This window comes from Girardinichthys multiradiatus, chromosome 4 (assembly GCF_021462225.1).
Source record: "Girardinichthys multiradiatus isolate DD_20200921_A chromosome 4, DD_fGirMul_XY1, whole genome shotgun sequence".
NCBI classification, from domain to species: domain Eukaryota; kingdom Metazoa; phylum Chordata; class Actinopteri; order Cyprinodontiformes; family Goodeidae; genus Girardinichthys; species Girardinichthys multiradiatus.
In genome coordinates this window covers 43,371,639-43,384,536 of record NC_061797.1, presented here as the reverse complement: position 1 = coordinate 43,384,536, position 12,898 = coordinate 43,371,639, and the positions used below count along the sequence as shown (strand labels likewise).

Sequence of the window (12,898 nt, the reverse complement as noted above, 5' to 3'; positions counted from 1 at the left end):
CCCTAAAGCTGATTTACATGAGAGATGCTGCCAGGAACGGGGAGGATTTAGTTATTCTGTAACTTTTTTATTTGAATATTTAGATGTTAATTTTGGAAACTTTTACAAAAGAAAATCTAATAATTTGGCATATTCTTTTCTACATAACTTGAGGCAACTCGAAAAGGCAAAGAACAATCGAACTTATAAAAAAACTCCTGAATCGAAATGTTGCCTTTTAGATAGCTTGCCTTTGCCAAACAAAACAAACTAAAAGGAAAGTGGCCAACATGCAGAACTGATGAATGCCCCCGTCCGTGCTCTTCACGTTGTGTTTTGCTTGATTATGAAGACTAATGCAATCATAAATCGGGTGCTCTGGCCAATCAGCGGGCCGGGGGATGCAGTTGAAAGCAACCCATGTGGAGAACTTTGTTGAGCTCCATTGTTGAGGCTGTCAGCTCTCAGAGGAGGGCTGAGGGGGGCAGCTTGCTATAAAGATCCTCTCCCTAGAGTGGCGAAGCCAGAACAGTTAGCAGCCATTCACACGACTGATTTACGGAGTATCTCAGTAACTGATTTTTTTTTTTTCGTAACGCCGGGACCATGATGATCCCAAGTGTCATCGCGCCTCCAGCCCTTTACCCGGGGCTGTACCGGCCTGCCGCGACTCTGCCATCCGCCTTCCCGGCTCACTCCAGCTTCCTGGTGGAGGACCTACTGCGGTTAAGCCGTCCCACCGCCTTCATAAACCGAACTGTACCTCCAGTGAGCGCCTCCCTGCCCGCCGTTACCACATCCGCGTCCTATAACGGAGCCTCCGCGGAGCGCGCATTGGCTACTGCCGCGGTGACGCGCGAATCCTGCTCACCAAAAATTTCCAAGGACCCAGGTTTCCTCAAGTTTGGAGTGAGCGCAATCCTGGCTCCATCACCAAAGATCGGTGAGTAGAAAGAGACCACTTTAAATTAGAATTGTTGCTCCTTAGCTTTTACGCAGAAATCATTTTATTATGCTACGTTTCCTAAACAGCATCCTCACCTCCAGGAATCCATAGTCTCCACTCCAAGACCTTCCCAGTCTCCTGCTTTGACGGAACCTTCCACCCCATATTCAGGACACCATATTTACCAGGTGGGCGCCACTTTCATGCTTCTGTGTCTCTGCTAATTGCATTTAAATGTGAACCGCTGTCATTCCTGTCATATATTTTAACTGAAATTTGAGAAGAAAAGAGGGCAAATAGCCAGAAAAGAAGAAATCACTGTCTCATTAATGGGGACCGCTGGCTCTGGCCCCTGCTAGGGACAACCCATCCACCCCCTAATTAACCAATTATCCCAAATCGTCACGCTCTAAATTTGAGGCGGGGTGGCGAGTCATGGTCCCCCTGCTTCCCATTGGGGGCGTATTTGGCATTTCTCCGGCCCTGCGTTTTCCCACAGCGGACCGGTGGCAACAAAGCCCCCCAGCACCGTGACCAATTTGGTCAGCACCCACCGGTCGAACCACCCACACACCCAGGAAAGTGACTTTTACCAGGCGGGCCAAAGGCGTGAACCAGTCATGCACTAATTTCCCTATTAGGCGCTATTCAGAGTTTTCAATATTCTCACCAGACCACATAGAGGGTTGTTGTTCCTGAGTCTACTGCGTCCGCAGGGCAGCTACAGTGAAGTGTCCGTGGGGCTCAAAAGTAAAGCAAATTTCACCCAGAGTCGTCCAACTCTGAACCCCCAGCCCCGTCCCCCAACATGTCGCATAGCCTTTAGTGACGCCCCCCGTCCACACTCTGTGTGCCCTAAACGTTCCTGTATTCTCTATTCGGGCCAGTGAACGAGTTGAGATAAAGAATAATCCCTTAGAAAAGTCTATAAAGTCGCTTTCATTCAGACTAATCATAATGGAGAAGGAGTCTTTTCATGGGCTCAACTGAATGCCTCAACAAAACATCTCCAGGGTCCTGAAAAGCTTTTCGTGTTCATTTAATGAAAATGATTTGAGGGCAAGAGGGAAAAAAACCCTGCACCATTCCCTTCTCCGCCGCACTCCTCACTTCCCCCCGTCGGGCATCAGTATTCTGGTATGCAGTTGTGTTTAGTTTGAAAGTGTAAATCTCCTTTTGTTGCGATAATATATGGCCTTAGCCGCCTGTCCACAGTCTTTTCTGCGTTAGTTCATTACTACACAATTACCGTTCACGGTTTATTAACTCCTCTATCCGCCCTCACAGGGCTCCTTAAAGGGTGCGCTGCCTCTTTACCATACCAATGCGCTTGAGGAGCGGCCAATGTGCTAATTAGTCACCTCGTGCCATTTCACTCAAACGCAGACGTATTGCTCAGATCCAAAAACGGAAAACTGAGGCGTCATTATATTCATATGTGGACAAACATTTCCAAAGTCCTGGAGTGTGATTGTTGATTTAAACTAACATATATATCTATATATATATAGATATATATAGATATATCTATATATATATATATATATATATATATATATATATATATATATATATATATATATATATAGATATATATATATATATATATATCTATATATATACGTGTATGTATAAGGAAATGTGGAAATATTTCCCTTGATACATAATTCAATGCATAAATAATTCATTATGTGTTAAAAGCTTTTGATTATTTAAGCAACAGATTTTTTTTAATTTAGTCCTGTCTTGCAGTTGCTTGGTGGGCGGGGCGAAACACTGCTACAGACCGTGATTTGTCTGTAGTTGAGTTGTTGCACAAGCTAACCTATTAGATATTAGGGCCTGTTTATTGAGCCATAGTGACAGTTTCATTTGTTTATGATTTACTGTGGAAGCTAAAACATTCAATACTAAAATATTCAATACATTCAAGATGAGTGATTTTAACATTTGTGTTTTTAATAAATTGACACAAAATGTTTTGTAATTAATAAAATAAATTTTTTGATGACATTCATAAATATTCAACAAAATATTGTTTTAAGTTTGAAATCTGGCCCTAGCCCAGAGCCCCTATGTGATTCAATAACATTGGGAAAGCAGGAGCAAGTGTAAATGGTGCTTATACACATTCAGAAAATTAGAGCTTTATGTGCTAGTGGTTATTGTGCATGATATGGGAACCAAGTTTAGACACAAGCAATGGAAATAAATTAACAAAGGCAGAACCATTAATCTGGTCAACCTATTTTACAATACTACTTTGGATGTTTAAATGAAGAATACTTGTCATAAATACTGTTAAACCTTTCTTGTAATCTTCATATTTTATATACCTGATAGTATTTTGTTAAGAATTTTAAGTTCTTTTAAACCTATCTTGAAAACAATAGCGAGAAGAAATAAAGTTCTGAGAAGTTCTGGCTTGGACTTGGTTTGCCATGCTTCAGGCCATCTCTGGTTTTAGAGATTGATTTGTTGATTATAAATTCAAAAGTTTTTTTTTTCTTCTTTGTTTTGCAGCAGCATCTTCTGTTGTTCCCATTCCTGGGACCTTTTCATGGCCCCTGGCCGCCAGAGGGAAACCCCGCAGAGGGATGCTCAGGAGGGCGGTGTTCTCCGACGTCCAGCGCAAGGCCTTGGAGAAGATGTTCCAGAAACAGAAGTACATCAGCAAGCCTGACCGAAAGAAATTGGCCTCCAAACTGGGTCTTAAAGACTCTCAGGTAAAGTTAAACTTGTAGAAAAAGGTGTGCAGCTTGCATTTAAAGATACAATTGCATACTCTGTTATCTTTTTTCCACTCACAATCCTCTCCTCAACCCTACAGGTGAAAATTTGGTTTCAGAACCGCCGGATGAAGTGGAGGAACTCCAAAGAACGGGAGCTGCTGTCATCTGGTGGATGCCGCGAGCAGACTCTGCCCACCAAATCCAACCCGCACCCGGACCTCAGTGACGTGGGAAAGAAGTCCTCAGCTGAGGATGAAGAAGAAGAGGAGTTTGGGAGAGAAAGCATGAGCGTGGCTGGATGTAGCATTTCCTCCCCCTCTATGTCCAGTAAGCACTCGGACTTCTCAGAGTCAGACGATGAAGAAATAACAGTCTCTTAATTTATTTTAGAAGCAAATATAAACTTATAATGGACGAGTTGTTTTTATGTGACTGTGTTCAGATTTGTAAGAAGCTGCTGCCCCGAAACAACAACTCATTACATGTTTTTCTGTTTGTTGCATTATGGATTCAACAAACACTGGACAGGATCTGCTTCTGAGAGAGTTTGCTGTTTTTGCACAGCTTTGTTCAACTGTACAGTATTTTGTACAATTTGTATGGAAATTTTATGCCAAGAATATTGAGTTACTTTTATCCTGACACTGAATATAGTTGTTTATTGAGAAAATGTAGCTATTCCGTTAATAATTTATATAAATTTGTTTAAGTATGTTGTATTCTGTACATATGTTTTATTTCTCAACTTTTGTACAAACACCAAATAAAATTGCAAATAATTCAAAGTTTAATGTGTTTTTTCAAAGGTTCTATCCAACAGACTTCTTGAACTACAATACAGGCACATATGAACAGGAAAACACATTTTAAATTTCAGTGAGTTTGGATCAGGATAATTATTTTAATAATTAATGCCATAGTGAGTCAAATGTTGAAAAAACTCACTCAGACCATATATAAACATAATTACAGTAAACGTTGCTTGAACAAGGTGAAGGTGACAAGGGTTTTGAATTTCCTCTTGAGCATCTACCGAAATAGTCAATCAGTCATTTTCTACCGCTTATTCCATAGTGGGTCGCCGGGGAGCTGGTGCCTGTCTCCAGCAGTCTATGGGCGAGAGGCGGGGTAGACACAGGACAGGTCGCCAGTCCATCGCAGGGCTACCTAAATAGTGTATTTGCATATTTTATTTTTTGTAGAAGTACAGCAAATCTGTGTTGCCCAGTTCTGTGAGAGCACGGTAAAGGACTTAGAACATCCACTTTTTAAAAGACGCCTTGTAAAAGAAACGTTTTGTCCTTATGAGGCGCAAAGCTTTCTAATGTGCTAATTAAAATGCGTGCTACAGAAAATTTAAATGACCTCTATCCCATTAGAGTGTGTGGGTCTACCGAATTAAGTTCTGTCCTGGTCCACAACTGGCTAGGGGTTGTGAGTCCAGGATTTATCTAAGCTGCACCTGTATCACAATAATGAACGAAGGACCATGTTTTTATGCATTAAGAGAAAAGAGGAGAATAAAATAGTGATCAAACTGGATTTTGTGAAAAAAAAAACACTTCACTGGCATTTTGTCCAATTTTTATCACAGCCTATTAGTGGAATGGTATAGTAGATCTGAAGATCCACAGCAGCAGCTGGCAGATGCAGTCAGATAACAACAAATAAAAAACTGAAAAGTGGGGCATGCAAAATTTTTCAGCTCCCTTGTGTTAATATTTTGTAGCGCCACCCTTTGCTGCAATTACAGCTGCAAGTCACTTGGGGTTTGTCTCTATCAGTTTCACACAGCGAGAGACTGAAATTCTTACCCATTCTTCCTTGCAAAACAGCTGGAGCTCAGTGAGGTTGGATGGAGAGCGTTCGTGAACAGCAGTCTTCAGCTCTTTCCACAGATTCTCGATTGGATTCAGGTCTGGACTTTGACTTGGCCATTCCAACACCTGGATATGTTTATTTGTGAACCATTCCATTGTAGATTTGGCTTTATGTTTTGGATCATTGTCTTGTTGGAAGATTAATCTCCGTCCCAGTCTCAGGTCTCTTGCAGACTCCAACAGGTTTTCTTCCAGAATGGTCCTGTATTTGGGCCCATCTATCTTCCCATCAATTTTGACCATCTTCCCTGTCCCTGCTGACAAAAAGCAGGCCCAAACCATGATGCTGCCTCCACCATGTTTGACAGTGGGGATGGTGTGTTCAGGGTGATGAGCTGTGTTGCTTTTACACCAAACATATCGATTTGCATTGTGGCCAAACAGTTTGATTTTGGTTTCATCTGACCAGAGCACCTTCTTCCACATGTTTGGTGTATCTCCCAGGTGGCTTGTGGGAAACTTTAAATGAGACTTTTTATGGATATCTTTGAGAAATGGCTTTCTTCTTGCCACTCTTCCATAAAGGCCAGATTTGTGCAGTGTACGACTGATTGTTGTCCTATGGACAGACTCACCAACCTCAGCTGTAGATCTCTGCAGTTCATCCAGAGTGATCATGGGCCTCTTGGCTGCATCTCTGATCAGTCTTCTCCTTGTTTGAGATGAAAGTTTAGAGGGACGGCCGGGTCTTGGTAGATTTGTAGTGGTCAGATACTCCTTCCATTTCAATATGATTGCTTGCACAGTGCTCCTTGGGATGTTTAAAGCTTGGGAAATCTTTTTGTATCCAATCCGGCTTTAAACTTCTCCACAACAGTATCTCGGACCTGCCTGGTGTGTTCCTTGGTCTTCATGATGCTCTCTGCGCTTTGAACAGAACCCTGAGACTCTCACACAGCAGGTGCATTTATATGAAGACTTGATTACACACAGGTGGATTCTATTCATCATCATCAGTCATTTGGGACAACATTGGATCATTCAGAGATCCTCACTGAACTTCTGGAGTGAGTTAGCTGCACTGAAAGTAAAGGGGCCAAATAATATTGCACGCCCCACTTTACAGTTTTTTATTTGTTAAAAATGTTTGACACATTCAATAAATTTCATTCCACTTCATGATTGTGTCCCACTTGTTAATTCTTCACAAAAAAGTAAAATTTTATATCTTTATGTTTGAACCCTGAAATGTGGCAAGAGGTTGACCAGTTCAAGGGGGCCGAGTACTTTCGCAAGGCACAGTAGGATGAGCACAGATGCATGTCTATGAGAGGAGACAGGACTGTCAAGTGAACAAATCTGAATTTGCTGATTCTGTAATCAATAAATTTAATCAGTTGGACTACATTTAACTATCTACCTATGTAAGCTTAACCTGATGCCAGAAATCAGTTAGGTTGAGATTTACTCCAGTTGCATCTTTGTGGCGTTTTCTAATCTTAAGCTGTTTGAGCTTAATAATGATACAGTTACAGTATGAGGGGACAGGACAGTAAACACAGGCCCATCTCAGAAAATTAGAATATCATAAAAAAGTTCAATATTTTTGTCACTCATTTCAGAAAGTGAAACTCATAGATTCATTATACATAAAATTAAATATTTCAATCTTTTATTTCCTGTAGTTTTGAATATTATGGCTTGTAAATAATGAAATCCAAAAATTGTGTATCAGCGGAAACTTCATCCTGGACTTCAAGTAATGTGGATTCTGTGCCTCTCTATTTTTTCTCCAGACTCTTGGACCAAATGACTTTCCAAATGAAATGAAAACTTTACTTTTATCTGACTTCAGACCACTGTGCAATAGTCCAGTTTTTTTTCTCCTTAGCCCAGGTAAGACACTTATGACGTTGTCTGGTTCAGAACTGGCTTGACATGAGGAATGTGGCTCTTGATGTGCTGACTCAAGCCTCAGTCCACGTCTTGTGCATCTTCCCCAAATTCTTGAATGGATTTTGCTAGACAGTCCTCAAGGCTGCAGTTATCCCTGTTGCTGGTGAACCTTTTGCTACCACAGCTTCACTCAACTTTCCTTGAATATGCTTGGATACAGCCCTCTGTGAACAACCAGCTTTTTTCGCCATGACTATTTGCGGCTTACCTTCCTTCTTCCTTCTGCACATCTTTCCAGTCAGCAATCTTTCTTATTAGCCTTCTGACTGAGAGACAATTTTTAGAGGCTCAGGAAACCTTTGCAAGTGTTTTGGGATGATTAGCTGATTAGGGCGTGACACCATGACTTTCCAATAGTTAACGTTTTCACAACATTAAAATTTTCCGAGACACTGAATTTTGGGCTTTTATTATCTGTAAGCCAGAATAATCAAAATACAAGAAATAAAGACATTACATATTTTACAGTACATGTAATGAATCTGAATGATACATTTGTTTTTGCGGTATTCTAATTTTTTAATACGAACATGTACAGTAATGACTGACTTTTCAGAGGTCAGTGTCGGCACACAGACACTAAACTGTAAGCCATAAAACACCTGAAGGCTTTGATGTGAATAGAGTGGTGCGTAATTAAATATTTGACACCCACAGATTGAACGGGCACATTATACAGCTGGTACAATCAGCTCCAAAAACCACTAAAACAAAACTAGAGAGAAGACGAACTCTCTCGCTGCGTCCTTTAATCAACTGATCAATAAAATCTCAATTTATCACACGTTTATTCAGACTTTTAACCAAAGCAAAACCCTACATGTTAACTTTTCCCTTAGGTATTCAAAATTACTCAGCAACAATGTCTGACTTTAATATCGCAGTGCACTGAACATACTGAAACACTCTTTTGGTGCAGGGTTACTTGCTCACCGTGAGTAACAAGCTGTACGTTTCACAGCCTTCAATGCTCCAAATTATCTTCAAGTGACAACCTTAAGATCTGTTCAGCAAGCTCTGTATTATTTTTGTTCATCTTTAACAAAACCAGAGCACTGACTGCTCAAAAACTGTAGAATCGTATCTTATGAGCAAAAATACACAAAACATTGAAAAGTGGTGCACAGCGATGAGATCAGAACTTTGAATACAAGTGAACAAAATTATGTTATAAATTAATAAATTTATTGAATCACAATAATTTAAGACTAGTACAGTGAAATCAGATTCAATTCTCTGAGTCCTGGACAAACAAGTGATGACATTAATCAGCTCTGACACAAAGAGACTGTACACAAAATACCAATTTTCAAGTATTATACCAAATCAACTAAAAAAAAAAAATCTAAATTCTGCAAGATAAACATCTATTTACAAAGTTATCTTACATATACAAAATGTACATGACTATGAAATCTAAACATTCATTGAGTTTGTGAGTAATAAAATGATGGACCAGTCAAATGCTTCAGACAACATTCACACCTAACAGAGCAGGCTTTACACGGACTTGCAGAACTTCTTGTGCTTGCAACAACAGCAGTGGGCTAAAACTAATTTAACAGACAAACACAAAAACAAGTATGCTGGCCACAAAGCTGCATCTTTAAACTGGGGGAGAAATCTATGTTCACTTTTATGTTCTAGATTAGAATGAATGTTGCATAGGATCGGTGAGTAAAAGATTGAAAGTGATGGACTTTATTTCTCGGTCTTTAAACCTCCCAGAAGGCAGGCTTGGAGGTTTAATGGGAAAAAAAGCAGAAGGTTTTAAAGTAATAGACATGCCTAACCCTTTATAATCATTTTCACATGTACCTTTTATATTAATAACCTCTTAACTCTAATTTTATAAACAAAGCAGCTTTGAAACTAGTTCTCAATTAGTTTAACATGTCTGGTTCACATAATTGGAACGAAACAGTTAAAAGATGGGAGATGAGGTACAAAATCAACAACTCTTCTGCCTGAAGTCACCAACAGGTTCTGATTTCAAGCACCAAAACACACTGAAATATTAGTTTTTTTTTCTAGTGGTTCATATTTACAATCTTAACATTAGATCACTCATGCAAAAAGAGCTACAAACAAAACAATAGATCATTAATTCAAAAGCACTGCTTCTCATTCACATCTGTTCAACCCCACAACAACGGTGATTGATATGAGAGGTTGACAGCGTTCCTCGATAACTGCAGCCGACCGAGGAGAGCTCGACTTGGAGCCCTGTTAAGTTTTCAACCATTGAGACAAATACACAGCTAATGCACGTCGTCTGGTAGTAAAGAGTAAGGCATTGTTTGTTGGAACTCAGTCCAGCACCAAAAGGAGATTTGTGCTACAAAAGCCTGTATGGGCCCGATGTGCAAGGAAAGATCTGAGGACTTAAGGGGTTAAAGTAGTCAAAACGTTGTAATGAATGAAGGCAACGAATTACACAAGAAATCACACAGGGGAAGATCATCTCAGCTAACATTTAGAGGACAAATCTCTCCAAAGTGAATTCCAGTGAGCATCCTCTGCTTCTGATTAAACTTTAAGTAGATTCTGTTGTAGCTTATTTAAAATTTGTTCCATTCAACCATTCAATAATATTCACCATTCTAGTGAATATTATTCTTCAATCTTTATTAAAGAGATCTCCTCTGAAGTTCTCTAAAGTTTATATATTTATACTTAATGTCTGTAAGCGCTTGAAACCAAGGTCAGATTCTTTGTGCACACAATCTTGGGTAATAGATCTGAAATAGTGTGTCAAATTAGGGACTGGTCAAATAGTCTATTGATATGTATATAAAAATATTCATATCAATGTCTTTTTCCAAGATCTACGTCTAAGGAAATGCACAACAAAGGTTTGGTTATTTCACAGGTGTCAAACTCCAGTCCTCGAGGGCCAGTAACCTGCAACTTTTTGATTTTCCTTTGCTTCAACACAGTTGAATCAAATAATTAGATCATTAGCAGAACTCTGGAGAACTTGACTGCCTACTGAGGAGGAAAGACACCCATTTGGTTTGAGATGTGTTGGACCAGGGACACATCTAAAAGTTGCAGGACACTGGCCCTCGAGGACTGGAGTTTGACACCCCTGGGTTAATTAGATCACAAAACAAAATAAGATGTAGTTTAAAATGTTACTTATAAACCTCCTACACATTTAATTGAAAATTTCAAATGTTTCCAAACTTACATTTCTTTATATTTGGTTTTCACCCAATTTTTGTCCAAGACAGGGCATTGATTTTTATTGAATTTTTGTCAATAGTTCAGGTCTTATCTATATAATCCAGAAAGCCCTGAAGGCCCTCCACCTAACTGTAAGCAAATCCTATTTCATCACCTGTTATGGTACCACACCTGGTATGACCACCAATTATATCCTTAAAGCTACATGAGCATTTGTCTTTGATTCTCCATATTTAACCCAAATACTGAAACACAGATGACTCAAAGGTAAACTTGAGGCAAGTTGTTGGCAATTATTGTACTGTTTATCATTACTATAAAGAAAAACCTGATAAAATAAGTAATTTAGTGATAATAATAAATTCTAAATTTAAATCGCAAACCCTTAAAAATGACAGTATCATGTAGATTAATAATTGACTTGTATGATAGATGAATCAATAAATGCTGAGTTTATATTTCAAAACATGACTAAGCAATTATACTATATGCAGTGGTTTATATTATATTCTTCTGTTACTGTTTAACATTAACTGTTTTATTGTCAACACAATAACAGTTATTTTCACCCATGCCTAATTTAGACCATTTGCATCTTTAATGGGTAATCCATCTGAAAAGTATGCAACTGTTCTGGAGAAAAATAATGTTTTACATTCAAACTGTCTTTTCAAAATTTAAAAGAAAAAGAAAAAAAAAAAAACTGGAATCACAAATGTTTTCTTTTCTTAATCAGATACCTGAAGTCAAATTACATCTTTTTAAAGTTTGTCATATCTCTGTACTTCATTATTAAACTAGAGAAGGAGATTAAAAAAATCAAGCACTGAGCCTATTTTTATCTAATTGCAGTTCCTGTTTGAATAACCTTGTGTCATTTCACTCTGTTGTGGACAATTGTAAGAAAATTACATTAATTGATTAAACCAGTAGGTTAGGTAATAAAGCAAGTTTTGGATTAAATGTGGTCGGAATATTCACTACGTCTAATTCTAAGGACCAGCTCAAAACTAGTAATTCACAAAGAGTGATTAAAAAAAAAAAAAAAACAGTATTTTCATCTGAATATGCAGAAAAAAGAAACTGAGCATGGAGATTTTCTCTTAGATATTTTTCATTTGTAAAGTTTCAGAAAAAAAGTTGAATCAGGTCCTGTTCAACTGAAAATTCACTTTGGCTGGGTTTGTCCAACAACAGTCACTCAGACTACTTGAGCTGCAGAGAATAAACTCACTGGTGGTTCAGGTGCAAGAGAACTTGAGTTGAATCGCCATCTGCAGGCCGGACAGGTGCACTGCAGCTGTGCAAGAAGAGTATCTTTAAAATCTGAGGCGAAGGGGCTGCAGCATAGCTGGTGCTAAAGTAAACTGTTGACTCATGATTATGGTAAAAGAGATGCCTCACCAACAGGGACAGGCTGTGTGCTTCTACTTTCTGCTGAAGCAAACATCAGACTTCAGACAGAGGAACCAAGGGCCACAGCGGTGAAGAAAAAAAAAATCACGGCAGTGCTGAAGAAACTTGTCTTTTACTACTTGGGTTACCTGCACCCAAATGAATGTGGCTGCATTGTGTGCCATGAAGTTCTCACAATGAGAACATATTAAAAATGTTCAAACTGTTGTGTTTTGGCGTTGTCACAAGGTCGACTCTAGTGATGAGTCGAGGATGTCGTCCTGGTGACTGTTGCTGTTGGAGTCGCTGTCGTAGCTCTGTGGGCTCGATGATGTTGCTGCTTCCTTCAGACGCATCAGCATATTCATCTGGCAACAGAAACAAAAGTCAGCTGGTAAATTTAATACCATGAGATGCTTTAACTCTTCCTCTCGATGGGAGTTCCTTTTTTGTCCATAACTACAGAGCATTGCAAAAGTACACATACACCTTTGAGCTTTTTTCCCCACTTTGTCACATTAAAACAGCAAACGTCAATGAATTTAATGTGATAAAACTAAATCTAAAAGATGTTGAGTTAATTTGTATTCATCCCTTCTGAGTCCATAATTTATAAAAAACACCTTTCATTGCGATCACAGCTGCAAGTCTATTGGAGTGTGTATCTACCAGTTTGCCAAGTTTTTCTTGGAAAAAAGCTCAGACTTAGTCAAATTGGGTGGGGAGCATCAATTATGAATGCAGTTGTATAGTTTGATCTAAACCATTCTATTGCAGCTCTGCATGTATATCTCTCAGTGAAAGATGAACCTCTCCCCTAGTCTTTTGCAGCCTCTCACTGTTTTGTTTTTCCTCCAAAATTCCTTTATGTTTAGCTCTAC

The 12,898-nt window shown here is 39.1% G+C and overlaps 2 protein-coding genes across 4 annotated transcripts in view; one reads left to right on the top strand and one right to left on the bottom strand.

Annotated features, from left to right (window-relative positions):
* The first annotated feature begins 510 nt into the window (after positions 1–510).
* dbx1a (developing brain homeobox 1a) lies at positions 511–4,442 on the top strand. Of its 2 annotated transcripts, none has more exons than XM_047363708.1 (4): positions 511–922; positions 1,027–1,113; positions 3,449–3,651; positions 3,756–4,442. In XM_047363708.1, the coding sequence occupies exons 1-4, from the start codon at positions 586–588 to the stop codon at positions 4,035–4,037; spliced, it is 909 nt and encodes a 302-aa protein (XP_047219664.1). In that variant the 5' UTR covers positions 511–585; the 3' UTR covers positions 4,038–4,442. The 2 variants fall into 2 exon arrangements, with proteins under 2 accessions (XP_047219664.1, XP_047219663.1); XM_047363707.1 differs by having other exon boundaries at positions 1,012–1,113.
* A 3,384-nt stretch (positions 4,443–7,826) lies between these two features.
* The window catches only part of nav2a (neuron navigator 2a), a 129,995-nt gene continuing 124,923 nt past the window's right edge, over positions 7,827–12,898 (bottom strand). For both annotated transcript variants that reach the window (XM_047364021.1, XM_047364020.1), the window contains one exon: positions 7,827–12,385. In XM_047364021.1, coding sequence (XP_047219977.1) covers positions 12,260–12,385 — 126 coding nt within the window. In that variant the 3' untranslated portion in view covers positions 7,827–12,259. The remainder of the gene's footprint in view (positions 12,386–12,898) is intronic.

Bases quoted from the DNA above. Each gene is read 5' to 3' on its own strand.
- dbx1a (XM_047363707.1), top strand. From the start codon at position 586: ATGATGATCCCAAGTGTCATCGCGCCTCCAGCCCTTTACCCGGGGCTG. The intron at 923-1,011 runs GTGAGTAGAAAG...TTTCCTAAACAG, and splicing joins GGCTCCATCACCAAAGATCG to CATCCTCACCTCCAGGAATC. The intron at 3,652-3,755 runs GTAAAGTTAAAC...TCAACCCTACAG, and splicing joins TGGGTCTTAAAGACTCTCAG to GTGAAAATTTGGTTTCAGAA.